This window comes from Pogoniulus pusillus, chromosome 36, assembly GCF_015220805.1.
Source record: "Pogoniulus pusillus isolate bPogPus1 chromosome 36, bPogPus1.pri, whole genome shotgun sequence".
Taxonomy (NCBI): Eukaryota; Metazoa; Chordata; class Aves; order Piciformes; family Lybiidae; genus Pogoniulus; species Pogoniulus pusillus.
In genome coordinates, this window is record NC_087299.1 from 2,024,588 (window position 1) to 2,043,705 (window position 19,118).

Genomic DNA, 19,118 nt, shown 5'->3' on the forward strand with positions numbered 1-19,118 from the left:
TCAGCCGTGAGAACAACCTGCTGTCAGCTGGGACTGCTGCTGCGGGAGGTAGTCCTGAAGAGATCTTTCGAGGAGATAATCTTGACTGAGAGATTATTTTGACAGGGTATTGAATCAGAGCTGATCTAGGCAGAGTTCCTGATTTCAGTTCATCTTGGCAGGAAGAAAAATAATTGCTCTGCATGTTTCTGTAGAAGGACTCCTGGATCCTTTACCACTTCTGCTGAGGCATTTTTTGAAGACAGCTATTAAAAAAAAATTACTTTTCCTTCTTCCTTTTTTCTCCTTTTTTCCTTTCTCCTCTTTTTTATTCTTTTTCCTTTTTTTCCTTCTCCCCTTTTTTTTATTTTTTCCTTTTTTCCTTTTTTCCTTTTTCCTTTTTTCTTTTTTCCTTTTTTCCCCTTTCCCCCTTTTTTTCCTTTTCCCCCCTCTTTTTTCATTTGTTCCTTTCCCCCCTTTTTTCTTTCTTTTTTTCTTTTCCCCCCTTTTCATTTTTTCCATTTTTCTTTTTCTTTTTCTTTTTCTTTTTCTTTTTCTTTTTCTTTTTCTTTTTCTTTTTCTTTTTCTTTTAATTTTTCTTTTAATTTTTCTTTTTCTTTTAATTTTTCTTTTTCTTTTTCTGTTTTTGTTTCTTTTTTCTCCCCCCTTTTTTTTGTTTTCCCCTGCTAAATTTTGGCAGCTGTTTCCTTGACAATTGAAGAGCGATTCTGGGTGGCTCGGGTGTTAACCAAGCACTCAGAGCCTGGCTTTGTTTTGCCTTTTTCCTTTGTCTAAAGGCTGAAGTCCGGCAGCGTGGCAGCCGTCCGTGCTTGTCCCTCTCTGCTTTATCTCCCACGACGCCCAGCGTTGTTTCCTGCCTGCCGTAGGGAGGGCAGGCACCAGCCGAGCAGCTGACTCACCCTTCTCAAATCAATTTGCAGAAATGACAATTGTGCCACGTTTTAAAGTTGCAGGAGGGTAGGGCAGGTTGTGGGATCCCTTGATTGAGCGTGGCTGCCACTGAGGGAAAGCAGCGGGTATCCTCTTGCATCCACTGGCTTGGAGTCACGCTTTTATCTCCTCTGTGCTGGGGAACAAAGAGAGAGGCTTGCTTTGTATTCTTCATTCCAGCCCTTTCGTTTCTCATCCATAACCAGAGCCTGACTTCATAGTTGGTCACTAGAACAGCAAACTGTGATTGCTTGAAAATGAGATAATCCTGTGGAAATGAGGAGTGGTTATAGAGGATGCTAGTGCCAGGATTTGAAGCGTCCTCCTTTTAGTTGTAAGAAAAGGAAATTCGGAGAGCTAAATGAGCTGCAGTGTGCTGAAACCAGGCATCTGGAGTTTCATGTCCAGTTCTGAGGTCTGCAGTTCAAGAGGGACAGGGATGTACTGGAGAGTCCAGTGGAGGCTGTGAGGATGATGAAGGGATTGGAACGTCTGTGTGAAGAGGAAAGGCTGAGGAACCTGGGGCTGTTTAGCCTGGAGAAGGAGGTCTTATCTGGGAGGGAACCTTATCAATGTCTATAAATATCTGAGGGGTGGGTGTCAAGGAGAAGAGGCCACGCTGTTGTCAGTGGTGTGCTGTGATAGGACAAGGGACAATGGACACAAACTGAAACACAGGAGGTTCCACTTGAAGATGAGGAAAAACTTGTTTAGTGTGAGGGTGGTGGAGCTTTGGAACAGGCTGCCCAGAGAGGTTGTGGAGTCTCCTTGTCTGGAGGTTTTCAAGACCTACCTGGATGTGTTCCTGTGTGACCTGCCCTGGGTGATCCTGCTTTGGCAGAGGATTTGGACTCGATAATCTCTGGAGGTCCTTTCTGACCCCCAACCATTGTATAATTCTATACTTTTTGAGACTCTGTTTTACTGCTCTGAATCCCACGTCTGGATTCTTACACATTGAGTCTTTGGGACTCCTGAGCCCCATAGGGGTAGAACTTGAAGACTGGATTACAAATAGATTTTATCTTGGTTAATAGAAAAAAGATCCATAGATAAATTCAGTGAGTAAGAGCACATGCAGCCTGCTGTGCTTGTAGGCAATTATGGAAGGCAGATGATGTTTTAAAAGGGCTTGTAAACTACACTTGTGGTGAAGTGCTTGTGTAAGAGAAGGATTCCATGTCCACCTCATTAAAGTGAGAATGATCTCCTTATAGGTCAGGTTCTGCTGACAGTAAAATCAGAAATCTCTACTCTACATCACATGATAAAATGTGATGTGCAGGACAAAATGTGATGTGCTCAATCGGCTCTTGAGCAGCCTGCTCTAGTGGGAGCTGTCCCTGCCGGCAGGGGGGTTGGAAGTGGATGGTCTTTAAGGTCCCTTTGAACCCAAACCATCCTATGAATCTACCTTTGTTCACTAAAAGGGTTCTCAAACATTGGAACAGGCTGCACAGGGCAGTGCTGGAGTCACTATCCTGGGAGGTGTTTGAGCAGCCTGTGGGCCTGGTGCTTAGGGGCGTGGTTTAGTGTCGACCCTTCAGAGCTGGGTCGAGGGTTGGACTGAATGAACTTGGAGGTCTCTTCCAACCAGAGATATTCTGTGAGTCCATGAAAATCAGGAGTTTTAGAACTGGGGCTGGGGTTTAGCATCTGCCTGGGTTGGACAGAAGAGCATCTGAAACCCTGGTCGATGGTGACTGACAGTGTTCCCAAAGGATCAGGGAAGCACTCCGAGAAGCACCGAAGAGGCAGCTGAAGCTGCGAGCCCGAGCTGTTTAAAGAAGCGAATTCCCAGGCCGGGCTCCCTCTCTGCGCGCCGCGAGTGTTGTGACAGCTCAGGAGATTAGTTTTGCTGCGTGCTGGCATTCTGCTGCGCTCGCAGGGATGTTGAGGAGCAGGTTTTCCCGTGCTGGGAGAAGGCTGTGTGCCAGAGCACGCTCTGCTGCTGGGTTCAGAATCAGTGCGGTTTGCCTGCTGCCCGCGCAAGCGCAGCGCGAAGCTGCAAAGCAGTTTTCTCGATGCTGTTTCTGGCCTGCCCCGAGACCTATTGGTTACTTGAAATGCTTTGAAGAAGGAGGCTATCAGAGCTGTTGTTTTAACCAATCTGTTTTATTCCCAGATTAAGATTTCCTTAGCTGGCTGTTCCAAAAGCCTTGTGAACTGAGGTTTGCTAGAAGAATGTTTAACAACCTTATTTTCTGCCAGTTCATAAATTCCTAGAATGGGTTGGGTTGGAAGGGACCTTGAACATTATCCAGTTCCAGCTCCCCTGCCATGGGCAGGGACACCTCCCTCTAGTCCAGGTTGCTTAAGGCTTCATCCAGCCTGGCCATGAACAGCTCCAGGGAGGAGGCATCCACAGCCTCTCTGGGCAGCCTGTTCTGGTGTCTCATCATCCTTACTTTAAAGAACGTCTTCCTAATCTCCAGTCTAAATCTGGCTTCCTCAAGCTTCAATCCATTTCCCCTCATCTTGTCACTCTAAGTTGTTGTCAAAAGCCCCTCTCCAGCTGCCTCTTCAGTTACAGCTCTGAGGAAGGCTGCTATGTGGTCTCCCTGGAACCTTCTGCAGCCTGAACAACCCCAGATCTCTCAGCCTGTCCCCAGAGGGTTCTCCAGCGCTCTGATCTTCTTTGTGGCCTCCTGGACCCGCTCCAGCAGTTCCATGTCCTTCTTACTCTAGGGGCACCAAGGACAGTGGTTTTCAGCATTACAGGGAAAAGAAAAACCATCTTCTCATTTTAATATTCTGGGAACAGATCCTTGTGCAGCTACGTGCCATAGTCTTGTGTGCTTTTAAAGTTGTGTGATTGTGCTCCAGACGAGACATAATTCACTGTCAGATGCTTTATTTTGATTCTGCTCTCTGCTATAACTGGATGACACAGCAGCTATAATTAACTCTTCCATCATCCTCCTATTCACAGAGCAGAACATCTTTTGCTTACTTTTGAATTATTATATCCATGTTTCTTCAAGTGTAAAAGTGATGAGGCTTTCCCTAAAGAATGGAGAATTGTTCTTGCTGCCATTATTTTTTCCCCCCTGTCTGCAAACAGAGTCAGGAAATAATGACTTTTCTTTCTGCAGTGGCTCAGAAAGGCTTGATTTGCTTAGGGACACGTATCCCTGAAGCTCCCAGGGGAAGTGGAAATTAGCAGCATGATCCTTGTTTCTCAAAGCTGTGTGGAATTCAAACTTGCTGTAGAATCTATCAGCCTGTTCAGCTGCTGTTTGATTGCTTGGATGTCTTACGGTGTTACCCAGCAGTTACCTTCCCTCCCAGTGGAATGCTGGCATTTAACGGGATGGTCCAAGCTTTGAACATCCTCATAACCCTCTCTTCCCCCCTAAAAATAGCCTGTTCTCAGATTTAAGAACTGCTTAAATAGAAATTCAGTGCTGCCTCCTACTTAGAAGATACAGGCTTGGCACAGGGGAGTATTTCAGATGCTTTAGGAGCTGGGTATTTCATGGTACCCAGCACCCATTCACAGAATGGTTTGAGGTGGAAGGGATCTTAAAGATCATCTAGTTACAACCTCCCACTAGAGCAGCTTGCTCAAGGCCTGGTGGAGCACATCACATTTTCTCGTGCACATCACATTTTGCCATGTGATGCAGAATAGAGATTTTTGGTTTTGCTGTCAGCAAGATCAGAGAGTGAGAGGGGAAAGCAAAAACGTGTACAGGGCAGAGGCTCCCTGCAGCTTGTAGCCCTCCCCAGGACAATGCTGAACCAGGCAGTGCTGCTCCCAGCTTGGGAACGGTTTTCAAGTCCTCCCCACACAAATTCTCTGACTGCTGTTGTGCATTAAAAAGAACTTTCTCTATTCTTTGCCAGTTTGTTTCATAGCAGTAGCTGACTGCTGATGTTTCCCCCTTGAGACTGCTGAAGGCCTGTTCGTGTGGGGCCAGGTTTGTCCTCTTTGTTGGGACACTGTAGGGAAGAACTTGAATTTAATGAGGACTTCAGGTGGTCCAGCATCGCTGGAGTTAGCAGAGAGGTTGGGGTGTGCAGCAGTGCCCACTAAGGAGAAGGATGGGAAGAAGGGTTTGCTCTTCACTCCCTCTCTGGCATGCCTTCATTTTCTCTCCTCTCCCAAAGCAGGGCTGAACTTCCTCCCCTGGGGATGGAGGAGGAGGAGGAGATTGTGTGGGAAAGGCACTAACGTGTGAAGCTGCTCGATGTCAACTGCCCGGGAGGGTTGTAATGAGAGGGTGAGACTGGGAGGAGAGGTTCTCATGTTTGTTATTACTTCTGCGTTTTTGACCTTATTTTGTTTGGTTTTGTTTTGGTCTGCTGTGGTTTTGTATCCTCCTGCCACTGTTGCTGAGTGTTCTGGGACAGGCTTTGCTTTCTCTTCTGCTTCTCCGAACGTAACGGGGACAGAGCCCAGGGGGTTTCAGTCATGTGCCACAGTGCTTGGTACACCAAGATCTTCAGTGAAGGTTTTTTAGGGTGTTTGGAGAGAAATGCCTCTGTCAGCGTTACCCCTGCTGTGACATAAACGATACACCCACAGCGAGCATCCAAATGATGAGAAGCCTGAAATGGTTTCCCTGAGAAAAGCCTTGAGAAAGTCAAATGGTTTCACGTGAAAAGGGAATGCAAGAAGACAATGAAATAATTAAAGATAAGACAAAGAGAAACTACCCTTTGGCTTCTCTGCTGTGCTGGGGAGAAGGTGGTAAAAACCAAACCCAAGGCAGCAAATCTCCGAGTGCCGAGGTTATTTCTGTCTGTGGCACAGCTCCCCCCAGCCTCCAGCCTCTGAGTTAAAATTCCAGCAGAATATTTCAGAAGGCTGCTGGTGTAATGGAGAAAGAAAATCTCCAGAGTTATGTCAGACAAAAATTATTTTTAGCCGTGTTATAAGCCCTCATGCCTCGGGGAAGAAAGCAGCCGCTGAAGAAGCTGACGTGTCCCCACCAGGCAGGCTTTAATAACATTATTCTCTGGATTTCTTACTCTCCTGCCAAGCATCCAACGATCTGCACTGTCAAGAGTCCCCAGCCTAGATTGTAGGCTCTAATCCCTGTGTGATCTAATATGCAAATCCCCTTCTGTGTAATTATTGTTTGGGAAAGGCGTTCTGGGGTCTGAGTTCTTCGTACCCTGAAGGTGGCCGTTGAGGCTGGGTTTGTAAACAGCCTGAGTTACTCTAGGGCAAAAACCTGCCCTCGTTTTCATGTGTTCCTAGAAGGGTTTAGACAAGCACAAGTGACAGTTCCACTTTAGAGCAGCCTTGCAAAGGTGTAGAATAACTGAAGGGAAGAGGCTGCAAGTCCTTGGTGCCTTCAGCTCTTTTATGGCTGGGAAAACGAGCAGCTGGAGACCTCTGGGGTGGGTCTTTAGTTGGTTTGGTTTTTTTTTAAGCACTTAATAAAGTTTAGTGTCCCCCCAGAGTTTTGGTACTGCAGAAGTGGTGGTTGGTTGTAACTGGAAATGAAGAAAATCAGTATCTGTGGAATTGCAAAATGGTTTGGGTTGGGAGGGACCTTTGAAGATCATCCAGTTCCAGCACCCCTGTCCATGGGCAGGGACACCTCTCACTAGCCCAGGTTGCTCAAGGCCTCATCCAACCTGGCCTTGAACCAACCTCCAGGCAGAGAGCAGCCACAGCCTCCCTGGGCAACCTGTTCCAGTGTCTCACTACTCTCACTCTAAAGAATTTCTTCCTCATCTCATCTCAGTCTTCCCTCTTCCAGCTCCAAGCCATTGCCACATATCCTGTCATTACAAGCCCTTGTAGAAAGTCCCTCCCCAGCTCTCCTGTAGCCCTCTTCAGGTCCTGGAAGGCTGCTTCAAGGTCTCCCCAGAGCTTTCTCTTCTTTTCCCACGCAAGTTTCTCATAGCAGAGGTGTGGATCTTCTTTACCAGGAGGCAGCAAGGAGAACTCTGACTCTCAGATTGACAGCAGTGCCTGAGAACATGATAATGTATCTTCTTCGTACGTGAGCGTGCTGGGAGGGTTTTCAGGCTCCAGCAGACCTCTCTACCCTCTCTGTGTGTCTCCAGCCTTCCCACACAGCTCCTGAGCTGATCCAACATTGTATTACCCTTAATTAAATCTCCACCATTGTCACGGCGTGTAACAGGATCTGGCTGACACTTTACCCACATTGCCTTTCCCTGACTGTCTCCTCCGAGGGCTCTGTAGAGAGTATGTGTAGAGTGCCTTCAGTTCCTGCGTGTGGCTGGGCTGTGTTACCAGCAGGGCATGTTCTGCAGCAGGCAAAGGAGAGAGGGAGGCCTGCAGTGAGCAGAAACGGTGCCCTTTTGCTTTGTCAGTGCCCTGTCAAGTGCAGTGCCCGTGTCCCGTGGTCGCTTCGCACCCCCACGCTCAGCAGTGCCTCTTTTCCTGCCGTTTCCAGCAGTGACTCCAGCAGCAGCTCCAGCGACGAGTCCCCAGCGCGGTCGGTTCAGTCGACAGCTGTCCCAGCCCCTGCCTCCCAGCTGCTTCCATCTCTGGAGAAGGATGAACCCCGGAAAAGTTTTGGGATCAAGGTTCAAAATCTTCCAGTGCGCTCAACAGGTAAATTCACCTGGGGACGTGAAAACAGGGGCCAAAAGGGAGAGAGAGAGGGTAGGGTGTAACCCTCACCGTGTCTGGCATGTGCTGCCTCCAAGGACAGGATTCTCCCTTTGCTTCTGCTTCAGTTCTTGTGTGACAGTGAGAAAATGGCTTCATCAGTGACCATCTGTCCTGCAAGTCCCTGCCTGGAGTCCCTGCGCTTGAGCACTTCCAGCTGCTGGAGCTGGTGCTTCCAAACAGTCCTGTGCCTTTCCCTGGGGAAAAGCCTGCAGCAGCTTGAATTTGTCCCTTGAAACATGGACTGTTTTTTCTTGCCCTGCTTCAGTTTCTTTTTAACACAAAAACTTGAGGTGTTTCTGATGTGCTGTTGAGTGCTGTGACCCACCAGGGAGCATGTTCATAGATGGATAAGATTTACAGAATGGTTTAGGTTGGAAGGGACCTTCAAGATCATCCATGTGCAGGGATACCTTCCACTAGACTAGGTTGCTGACCTGGATACAACCTGACCTTGAACACCTCCAGGGAGAGGGCATCCACAGTCTCCCTGGACAAACTGTTCCAGTGTCTCACCACCCTCACTCTAAATATTCATCATGGAATTGAATATTCCATGGGCAATAATGCAAGAAGCCACTCACTGAGGAGCACACATGACGACTGTGCTGCAGACAGGAGTGATCCCATGGGAAAAGCCAGCATGGGATCATCTGTAGGGCAGTTCATAGGCACTGCATTGGAGCAGTCTGTGGTAGCTTGGTGAGCAGCACCTCACAGTGTCCATATGCTTGCTGTAGATTTGGGCTTTGTAATGTTCCTTCTAGTGACATGGTGGCGAGGAAAATGCCCCCAGAGCCCAGGCAGGGCTTGTGGCTGTGAGTCAGATTTGGCAAACTCTGCTGAATCTGCCAGGTTACCTTCCTGAAGTGCTGTGGAACTTTGATCTCCATCCCAGGTGCCTCATCCCAGATAGGAGCAGTGCTCTACGCAGTGTCTGCTTGGGATTGTTGGTGAAGTAACACAGCAGTGTTATCTCTTTGTCTTGATTGGGATGTGATAATTGCACACTGCCAGTTTTAGAGTCACAGAATAATTTTGGTTGGAAGAGACCTTTAAGATCATTCAGTCCAACCCTTCACCCAGCACTGCCAGGGCACCATTCAGCCATGGCCCTCAGCACCACAGCTGCACGGCTTTGAAACCCCTCCAGGGATCTGCACTGCACTATTTCCTTGGGCAACCCTGATCCAAGGACAACTGTTCTGGGGAAGAAATCGTTCCTCATGTCCAACCTAAAGCTCCCCTAGGGCTCCTCCAGTCCTATCACCTGTTCCCTGGGAGAAGACACCAGCCCCCACCTGGCTCCAGCCTCCTTTCAGGGAGTTGTAGAGACCCAGAAGGTCTCCCCTCAGGTTGCTTTTCTCCAGCCTGAACAATTTCAGTTCCCTCAGCTGCTCCTCACCAGCCCTGTTCTCCAGACCCTTTACCAGTTTAGTTGCCATTTTTCAACAGCACCTCAGTGTCCTCCTTCAGCTGTGTAAAACCATGTGCTTGGAGTTTTGGGGTTTAAAACTCAAGACAAAGAGAGAGGTGAGCCAACTGCTTCTGACACTGGCAAAACCGAAACCCAGAATGAAAAAGATCCTTCTGGGAGCACTGAGTTGAAGGTTAGAGTGGACAAAGTCACGTTTCGGACAGATCACACTTCTCCATCTCCATTCTGGTGCTGTTAAGTGGGTAAGCCTCTGTTTTTATAGCACGAGTGTTTGTTTGTTGGGTTAGATACAAGCCTTAAGGATGGACTTTTCCACGAGTTCAAGAAGTACGGCAAGGTGACGTCGGTGCAGATCCATGGGGCTTCTGAGGAGCGCTACGGCCTCGTGTTCTTCCGGCAGCAGGAGGACCAGGAAAAAGCACTAAATGCCTCCAAAGGAAAACTTTTCTTTGGCATGCAGATTGAGGTCACAGCCTGGATAGGACCAGGTAAGGCCCATGTCCTCTTTGCACTGGGTGTCTGAACTCTCCGGGCGCATTTCCAGGCTGTCTAAGGTAGGAGGTGTAGGAGTAGGGAATGTGAAAGCTAACAGAGTTATAAAGAGACTGGGAAATGCACCAGAGGAAACTGCAGAGCAAGAAGAGTGCTTCTGGCTCACACTGGGGAGAGAGTTCCAGTTTGAAACCTCAAGGGAAGGAAACTTGCCGTTCTCTCCAACAGTGGGATCTGCTGCTGCAGGAAGAAGTGATCTCATCTGCCATGTCTCACTGGAGCAGAAGCCAGTGGGTGGTGTAAGCGTAGCACTGAGCCCTCACAGGCTTGGGTTTTTCTGCTTGTAATTAAACCAGCTGGAAATGGCTGCACTTCTGAGCCTGAGTGACTGACCAGTGAAAACTGCAGCACTGAGCTCCCAGTCTAAAAACTAATTTGTGAAAACAAACCACCTCCACCTGCTGCTCCCCAAGTGCAGCAAAGCCTGTTCTGAATTCAGGCATTCAAGGGTTAATTACGTGTTCAAGGAGTGAATGCTTAGGGCTGCAGTTAGCAAACACTGCTCCCTTTTACCTGAGATCTCCACTTCTTCAACCCTCACCCAGTGGTGTGAGGCAGAGATTTTACATTGCATGTAAATAACAATTGACTGTGGTTTTGTCAGAGGTGTTGGTTACTCTGATTCACTTTCATACACCCATAGGTTGATAAAATGGTTTGGGTTGGAAGGGACCTTTAAAGATCATCCAGTTCCAGCACCCCTGCCATGGGCAAGGACACCTCCTGCTAGCCCAGGTTGCTCAAGGTCTCATCCAATCTGGTCTTGAACACCTCCAGGGAGAGAGCATCCGCAGCGTCCCTGGGCAACCTGTGCCAGTGTCTCCCCACCCTCACTTCCAAGAATTTCTTCCTTATCTCCAGTCTAAATCTGCCCTCTTCCAGCTTCAATCCATTCCCTCTCATCCTGTCACTGCAAGGCCTTGCAAAAGTCCCTATCTGCTCATCAGGAAATCATCGAATCATAGAATGGAGTAGGTTGGAAGGCAACTTAGAAATCATCTACTCCAACCTCCCTGCAGGGATGCCTCTCAACTGGACTTGGTTGCTTGAGGCATCATCCAACCTGGCCTTGAACACCCTCAGGGTGAAGGTATCCACAGCCTCCCTGGGCTACCCATTGCAAAGCCTCACCAAATAGACTTAAACAAACAAGTCACCCTGAACCAAACCTGGATGAAAACCCAAACTTCCCTGCTTTACACATCTTTTGCTCTTTTTTTTTGCCACTAGAAACAGAAAGTGAGAATGAATTTCGTCCTCTGGATGAAAGGATAGATGAGTTTCACCCCAAAGCAACGAGGACTCTCTTCATTGGCAACCTGGAGAAGACAACCACCTACCACGACCTTCGCAACATCTTCCAGCGCTTTGGTGGAATAGTGGTATGTCCCTTCTCTCTGCTGACCTGCACAGTGCTACAGGCACTGAAAAGTCAGCCTGTAGATAATAATCTGTGCTGAAAAGCCTGACTAGTTACCTGGGATAAAAATAGGCTCTTTTCATGTGGAATTGGTACAAGTCAGTGATAGAACTTCAGGCTCCTGTTGATTTCTGAAACAAAGGCCTCAGTTGCTGGCTGGTGGCAGTAGCCATCAGCTGCCACAGTCTGTGCCCTGACAGCAGGGAAGGACAGACAGAGAGCAGATGAGTTCCTGATGACACACAAGGGATTTGGGGGTTTACCTGAACGAGGTAGAGTAGAAGTCCTCCGCTCTCCTCCTCTCCCCCTTCTCCTCTCTCTCCTCTCTCCTCTCCCCTCTCCCCTCTCCTCCTCTCCCGCTTCTCCTCTCTCGCTTCTCCTCTCTCTCCTCTCTCTCCTCTCTCTCCTCTCTCTCCTCTCTCTCCTCTCTCCTCTCCTCTCTCCTCTCTCTCCTTTCTCTCTCCTTTCTCTCTCCTCTCTCTCTCCTCTCTCCCTCCCCTCCCCTCTCTTCCCCTCTCTCCTCTCTTCCCTCTCCCCTTTTCTCTCCCCTCTTCCTCTCCCTTCTCCTTTCTCCCCTGTTTGTGGACAAGTAGAAGTTGTAGTGTGAAAGCTCTTGTACATCCTCACCTCTGCTGTACCCCTGACATCAGCGCCAGTTTATGAATTCATGTGGTGTCTGTGGCTTAAACCCTTTCCTAATGTTAGAGCAGCAGAGCTGTCCTGATAAAGATGCTTATCAGTGGCAGTGCACTGCCTGGAAATTGGCTTTTCAGTCAGTAGTGCTGTCCTGTCAACGTTCTTCATCGGGCAGAAGGCAGCAGCAGTGCTACCTGCACCATTTCCTTCAAGACTTAAAAGCTCACGTGGAAAAGGGCCCAGCTTTATCACCTTCCCTGCGGATAATGAGTGAAGTAATGATATTTTATTTGCCTGTCAGAAGAAATTGCTTGCCCAGGGTGAGTGGCCAAGCACAATCTGCCGTGGCTGCACTTAGTGCTACTTCAGACTCCAGCAGATGTAGTCCTCTGTTAGTATTCCACTTAAATCATTAGACTGGGGCTGTAGAAGTCTAATAGTTGTGTAAATCTCCCTTTTTACTTCTGTTTCCTCAGATAAAGAGCTCTTGGGTGAGCCTGTATCATACTGCTGCCTTGTTCCTTAGTTTATTAACCATGAAATGAGGCTGTCCTTGATGCTGGAGCGTCTGTGCTGAGATTGGTGTGCTGGCGTTGGCATGTAGCTCACAGAGGAGGCTTGGGCTGTTTCAACACACCCAACACAGCACTCCTGCTATTTTCAGCTCGGAGTGAATCACAACATCATGAGCTTGTTCAGAGGCTTTCAGTGCTAGTGCTGAGCTGGAATGTTACCCAAATGTCAGCTCCGAGCTCTCTAGGGTTGTGAAATGGATCAAAGTCAGCCTCTATTGGGCTTTCTCGTGACTGCGCCTACCTTTGAGCGGGCCTGTGGTGGCTCAGGATCAAACCCCAGCAGGGAGAGAAGCTGAGGATATTCTTTGCCTTCAGGGTGGCTCAAGAGACATGCCTAGCATCAATTTCTGTTTCTAGGAATAGGATGGATCATGTTTATTTGGAAAAGGAACCCTGCTTGGCTCTGAAATGAGGATGGGAGCAAGCTGTGTTCTCTTGAGCCCTGGCGAGCGCGAACGAATCTGAGTTTCTTTGGTTCCCAGCCCTTTCTTCTTGCCATCTTAACAAACTCTTTGTTCATCAGGCAGGCTGCAACTCTAAAGCTGCATTCCAAAGAGCTTTTCCCCACCTCAGTAAGGATTTGGTTTTGCCATTGAGTGAGATCCAACAGGACAGTGAAGGTTTTAACTGTCTGCTGTTATTTGTATCCTGTCTCTGAAGAAAACCTTAATGAAAGCTGCTTGCTGTAACTGGCTCCAAAAAAGTCCACCTGGGTCTAGCTATGGAATGTCCTCTCCTGCCTGTTGCTGACTGTGGATGGTTCTGTTTGGTGTCATCCCCCAGGATATCGACATCAAGAAGGTGAACGGTGTCCCCCAGTATGCCTTCCTGCAGTACTGCGACATCGCCAGCGTCTGCAAAGCCATTAAGAAGATGGATGGGGAGTACCTGGGAAACAACCGGCTCAAGGTAAAGGAACCTCCCCTGGGCTGTGTCCTTCTCCCTCTGACTTCAGTTATGGCATCACAGGATCCTTTTCAGTAGCTCAGTTGCTGCAAGTAAGGTACTTTTACTGTCTGGAGCAGAAGTTTTTAACACCTAAGTGATGCTCTCAGCCACTGCCATAGCTGGGATTAATCAGGGGTTTTGTGGCAGGATTGAGTGGCCTTGGGGACTGACAGTCCCTGGCCTCAAGAGCTGTTCCAATACTGGTGACAAGCAGGGACTGTCAGTCCCCAGAGCTGCCAACATGTCACATTCCAGAGGCATTTGTGTTGCAGAAGAGCCCAGTGTTGTCCCACACTATTGATTTCAGCCTGCAGAATTCATTCTTATTAATTCCTCTCTGGATTTTTGCCTCGCTTGCACCACTACGAGATGCTGATTGCAGCAAAGCCATACAGAGCGATCTGCTTTCTTCACATCCCATGGTTTAGGAGTGCTCTGTTCAGTCAGTGTAACACTTCTGCCCTGTTCTGATGCAAGTTTTGCCCTTTTGTGTCCAGCTGGGGTTTGGAAAGAGCATGCCTACAAACTGCGTGTGGTTAGATGGTCTCTCTACCAACGTCACGGATCAGTATTTAACTCGCCATTTCTGCCGCTACGGGCCTGTGGTGAAGGTAGGTGGGAGGCTTTGCCATGTGCTTTCAAGTTGTTCTGTCCTCCTTTCTTCCCATCCTGTCCTTTCAGCCCCCAGCTGTCCAGGGCTTCAGTGCTCAGCTAGAGAAATTCTCTATGGGGTGTCATTTGGCTGACAGGATTCGACAGTTTTGTATCCTCTCTATCCAGTCCCTAAAGCAGCTGCTTCTGGTGTTCTGGGGTTAAAAAAACCCCAAACCAACCCAACCAACCCAGAAGTGTTCTGAATGAGCCAAGCTAATGAGCATTGGAAACCATTTGTTGCTCTTGTGCAGTAGAGTTTCTCCCCATCAGAATTCCTTGGGAAGGCAGATGCTGGAGGAATGTCTAATTACATAGCTGTGCTAATTACATCATTAGACATGACTAGGTGTTTTTTATATAAGACCAAAAAAGCCCTTTTTAAAAGCAGTTAGCATGGGCTGACAAAAGTGCATGGAAGAAGAGAACAAGCCAGTGATGGTGCCATGTACTCAGCCCCCACGGCAGAGTGCATCAGCTTGGTGCTAGAGATTTGCACACTTGCTTAAACTTAAGCCTGCTGCTTGTCCTGTGTCTTCCTTTTGGACACTGAGGTGCTTAAAGCTAAGCCACAAGTGTGCAAATCCTCACAGGATCAGGGTCTTGCTTCCTTAAAAGGATTTTTGGTGGGTTTGTGTTGCAGCTTTGATATTATTGTAGCTGTTGTTGCTTGAATAATAAGTTTAAAGCTGATATTTGGAGGTCAGACTTTGAGCAGCTGATGAGTGGTGCTGCAGAAATGGCTTCCATGTGGGGATGAGATGTTCCCTTCACCTTTTTTCCCTCCTAAAACACACTGGAAATCCCCCCCCCCCAAAAAAAAAAAACCCAAAAACCAAACAACCCCAACCTACAAGTAAAGAAGGAGAAAAAGTGAATTCCAAACCTAAGTCATCAAACAAAACTAAAACACAGAAAACCAAAGTAAAGGCATAAAATAGCTCAAGCCACAACATCCACAACCTAGAGCAGACCTGTGGCCTTTGGTTGTCTCTCCATTGTTGCAGTGTGGCTCAGCAGAAAAGCCTGGAAATTTATACCTTGCTTCAAAATCGACCTCCATACTTGGTGTCCTCCTGACTTAGGATTTTGTTGGGACTGAGATGAAGTCCTGTGGATGAGGCTCTTATTTGGGTTTTGTTTTGTTGTTTTGTTCTTTACAGGTGGTGTTTGACCGCTTAAAAGGCATGGCCCTGGTTCTCTACAACGAGATTGAATATGCACAAGCAGCTGTAAAAGAGACCAAGGGGAGGAAAATCGGTGGGAATAAAATTAAGGTGTGCAGAAGGAACCTCCAAACCAACCCAATCCAACCCAGAACACCCAATTGTGTTTAGGCCTCACCCCTCAAACGCTGGTGTTGCAGACTGCCAGCCTAAAGGAATGCTCAGTGGGACACCTCTGTCCCAGCCATCAAAGGCTGAGAATTGATTCTCTTACACTTGGCTTATCAAGATGTTAGGGTGTCTTGAGCTGGTGCCCACAAAGCCTCTTCCAGTACTGTACTGTTTGTTTGGCTGGACTTGTCTCTCTGAGCTTCTCAGTGTTGGTGTCCTTGGTCCTGCCTCATTTACCTGCATCCAAGGCAAACTGCTGTCCAGTGGCCCTTTAGGAAAGGGGAATCTGAGGGTGTAAAGATCCTCTGGCATAACCCATTGTGGTGTGAGTTCATCTTGGATAACCTATCGTGATGTGAGCTCCTCTGGGGTAACCCATCATGGTGTGAGCTCCTCTGGGGTAACCCATCATGGTGTGAGCTCCTTTAGGGTAACCCATCATGGTGTGAGCTCCTCTAGGGTAACCCATCATGGTGTGAGCTCCTCTAGGGTAACCCATCATGGTGTGAGCTCCTCTGGGGTAACCCATCATGGTGTGAGCTCCTCTAGGGTAACCCATCATGGTGTGAGCTCCTCTAGGGCAACCCATCATGGTGTGAGCTCCTCTGGGGTAACCCATCATAGTGTGAGCTCCTCTGGGGTAACCCATCATGGTGTGAGCTCCTCTAGGGTAACCCATCATGGTGTGAGCTCCTCTGGGGTAACCCATCATGGTATGAACTCCTCTAGGGTAACCCATCATGGTGTGAGCTCCTCTAGGGTAACCCATCATGGTATGAGCTCCTCTGGGGTAACCCATCGTAGTGTGAGCTCCTCTGGGGTAACCCATCATGGTGTGAGCTCCTCTGGGGTAACCCATCATGGTGTGAGCTCCTCTAGGGCAACCCATCGTAGTGTGAGCTCCTCTGGGGTAACCCATCATGGTGTGAGCTCCTCTAGGGTAACCCATCATGGTATGAGCTCCTCTGGGGTAACCCCTCGTAGTGTGAGCTCCTCTGGGGTAACCCATCATGGTGTGAGCTCCTCTGGGGTAACCCATCGTAGTGTGAGCTCCTCTGGGGTAGCCCATCGTAGTGTGAGCTCCTCTGGGGTAACCCATCATGGTGTGAGCTCCTCTGGGGTAGCCCATCATAGTGTGAGCTCCTCTGGGGTAACCTATCATGGTGTGAGCTCCTCTGGGGTAACCCATCATGGTGTGAGCTCCTCTGGGATAACCCATCATGGTGTGAGCTCCTCTGGGATAACCCATCATGGTGTGAGCTCCTCTGGGGTAACCCATCATGGTGTGAGCTCCTCTGGGATAACCCATCATGGTGTGAGCTCCTCTGGGATAACCCATCATGGTGTGAGCTCCTCTGGGGTAACCCATCATGGTGTGAGCTCCTCTAGGGTAACCCATCATGGTGTGAGCTCCTCTGGGGTAACCCATCATGGTGTGAGCTCCTCTAGGGTAACCCATCATGGTGTGAGCTCCTCTGGGATAACCCATCATGGTGTGAGCTCCTCTAGGGTAACCCATCATGGTGTGAGCTCCTCTGGGGTAACCCATCATGGTATGAACTCCTCTAGGGTAACCCATCATGGTGTGAGCTCCTCTAGGGTAACCCATCATGGTGTGAGCTCCTCTGGGGTAACCCATCATGGTTATCCCTGCAGGATAACCTATCATGGTGTGAGTTCCTGTAGGGATAACTCATCGTGCTGCGAGTTTCTCCAGGATAACCTGCTGTGGTGTGAGTTCCTCTGGGCTTGCCCATCACAGTGTGAGTTCCTCCAGGATAAGCCATTGTAGTGTGAGTTCCTCCAGGGTTGCACATGACTCATTTCAGCTGCCTCATGCTGATGTCCAGGCTTTTGACCTGGTTAAGGCCATCTGCAGTGGTTTGCACACCGTGGTCATGGGGTACAGCAGCCTGAGCATGAAACCAGCTCCTTTCTTAACAGAACAAGAGATGAAACCCACTTGCTTAAAAAAAAACAAAGAGAAACTACTTTTTATGTGGAACCACACTTCACATTTACAGGGATGTCTTGGATTTGGGTCAATGTGGTAATACCTGTTACAGCTGTCCCATCAGTTCCATTAACTGGGGACATGAGGTGTGAACCAATCCTCTCAGTTATCTTCCTCCTCTTTTCTTCTCTCCTAAAGAGTGGGTAACGATTTCCAGCATGATCTCCTCCCTGGTGTATTATTATCCTAGCAGCTTCACCCTCACTGGGGTTAGGAGTTGGCTCTCTAGTTGTTTGGAAGCATGGTGCTTGAACAGAAATAGCCTTGATATGAAATCAGACCTGTGGCCCTGTGCAAGTTTCACATCTTGTGTTTGTGGGTCTTGCTGCTTAGCAACCTTGCAACAAGCAGCACCCTCAATGCATGTCCCTCCCTGCTGTGGTCATACAAATGTCTGAGCTGACTGCTTTAAAAACAGAAAAAGCAGTGTTTAAAATGCTGTCTTATGTGACATACATTTAGTTAAACCCATTTTAATCCTGTATTTTTCACATCAACTACACCATTAGCTTCCTAATGTTGTCATCTCTGGCTAGGAAGCAGCAGCTCCTCGAGTAAGCCAGAGCAGGGAGCTGCACTTTGGGAGGCTTCATTCCTTTCCTCCTGCTCCTGCCTCGCTGCCTCACCCCAGGCAGAGAATGTGGAGTCTGAAACAGATGAATAATGCTGACCTGACCTGCTGTGGCACTGCCAGGAGATTAAAGGGACTTTGGAGCTGTAATTGGAGCTGTAGTATTAAAAATGTCAATACCACTCTAATAACCTGTATTTTTCCTGCTGCTTTACTGAAGCCTCTGGTCTGGCAGCTTCAGCAGCATACCCCAGTGAGGAGGTAGCTACAGAGCCCCACGCAGCTACACCGAGTTGAGAGAGAAAGGTTTTTATTCCTGGGGATGCCAGGACCAGTCCTGGGAAGCATTTGTTATATATCACTCCCCCCTTTTTCAGTTCTGCTCCCCTCTGCAGGCTGCAGCAGGCAGGGAAATGGTGTTAAAAATGGGATGTTTCTCTCACTGAAGGTGATCTCTCCCTTTGATTTTCAGGTGGACTTTGCAAACCGAGAAAGTCAGTTGGCATTTTATCATTCCATGGAGAAAACGGGTCAGGATATCAGAGACTTCTATGAAATGCTGGCAGAAAGAAGGCACGTGGCAAAGTCTTCATTCTACTACTTTGGCAGCATCATCCTAAGTAAAATTAATCACAGAATGGTTTGGGTTGGAAGGGACCTTAGACATCTTCTTGTTCCAGCGCCCCCCACCATGGACAGGGATACCTCCCACTAGCCAAGGTTGCTCAAGGCCTCATCCATACTGGCCTTGAACACCTCGAAGGAGGGAGCAGACACAGCCTCCCTGGGCAACCTGTGCCAGTGTCTCCCCACCCTATTAAACAAACAGTTTTCTTTTTCTCAACTTGATCCTGTATCACCTCTGCTATGAGGATAGGCTGAGGGAGCTGGGGTTGTTCGGCCTAGAGAAGGCTCCAGGGGGACCTTGGAGCTGCCTTCCAATAGCTGAAGGGATCCTGCAGGAAGGCTGCAGAGGGACTTTCCATGAGCATGTCTAGAGGCAGGACAAGGGGGAATGGTTTAAAGCCAAAGAGCAGGGTTAGAGTGGAGCTGAGGAGTAAGTTCTTCAGTACAGGGGTGATGAGACTCTGGAACAGGTTGTCCAGAGAGGTCGTGGATGCCTCCTCCCTGGAGTTATTCAAGGCTGGATAAGGCCTTGAGCAGCCAAGTCTAGTTGAGAGGTGTCCCCACCCATGGCAGGGGGGTTGCAGTAGATGAGCTCTTTCCAACCTGAGCCATTCTAGGATTTATTACCAAATTTTAGCATATTTTGAACATCTTTTACCTTCTCAATATCACCTTTTTTTAATCCAGACTTCGAACTGTGCAGACAGGATATCACACATCTGAAGTGTAGCCAGGCACTGAAACTCACACCTGGGTGGGGGGTTCAGCTGTGTATTTGGGCTCTGGTTGCTCTGGTGGGTCAGCAGGACACAGTTGTG

General features: G+C 48.5%; 1 protein-coding gene across 2 annotated transcripts in view; it reads left to right on the forward strand.

The window, feature by feature from the left end:
* The window catches only part of SPEN (spen family transcriptional repressor), an 83,693-nt gene that overhangs the window by 43,881 nt on the left and 20,694 nt on the right, over positions 1-19,118 (forward strand). For both annotated transcript variants that reach the window (XR_010308597.1, XM_064172259.1), the window contains exons 4-10: positions 7,314-7,474; positions 9,257-9,457; positions 10,752-10,903; positions 12,936-13,061; positions 13,598-13,711; positions 14,915-15,028; positions 18,146-18,246. Coding sequence is in view for 1 of the 2 variants with exons in the window: in XM_064172259.1 (XP_064028329.1) it covers positions 7,314-7,474; positions 9,257-9,457; positions 10,752-10,903; positions 12,936-13,061; positions 13,598-13,711; positions 14,915-15,028; positions 18,146-18,246 (969 nt within the window). In the remaining variant the exon portion in view is untranslated. The remainder of the gene's footprint in view (positions 1-7,313; positions 7,475-9,256; positions 9,458-10,751; positions 10,904-12,935; positions 13,062-13,597; positions 13,712-14,914; positions 15,029-18,145; positions 18,247-19,118) is intronic.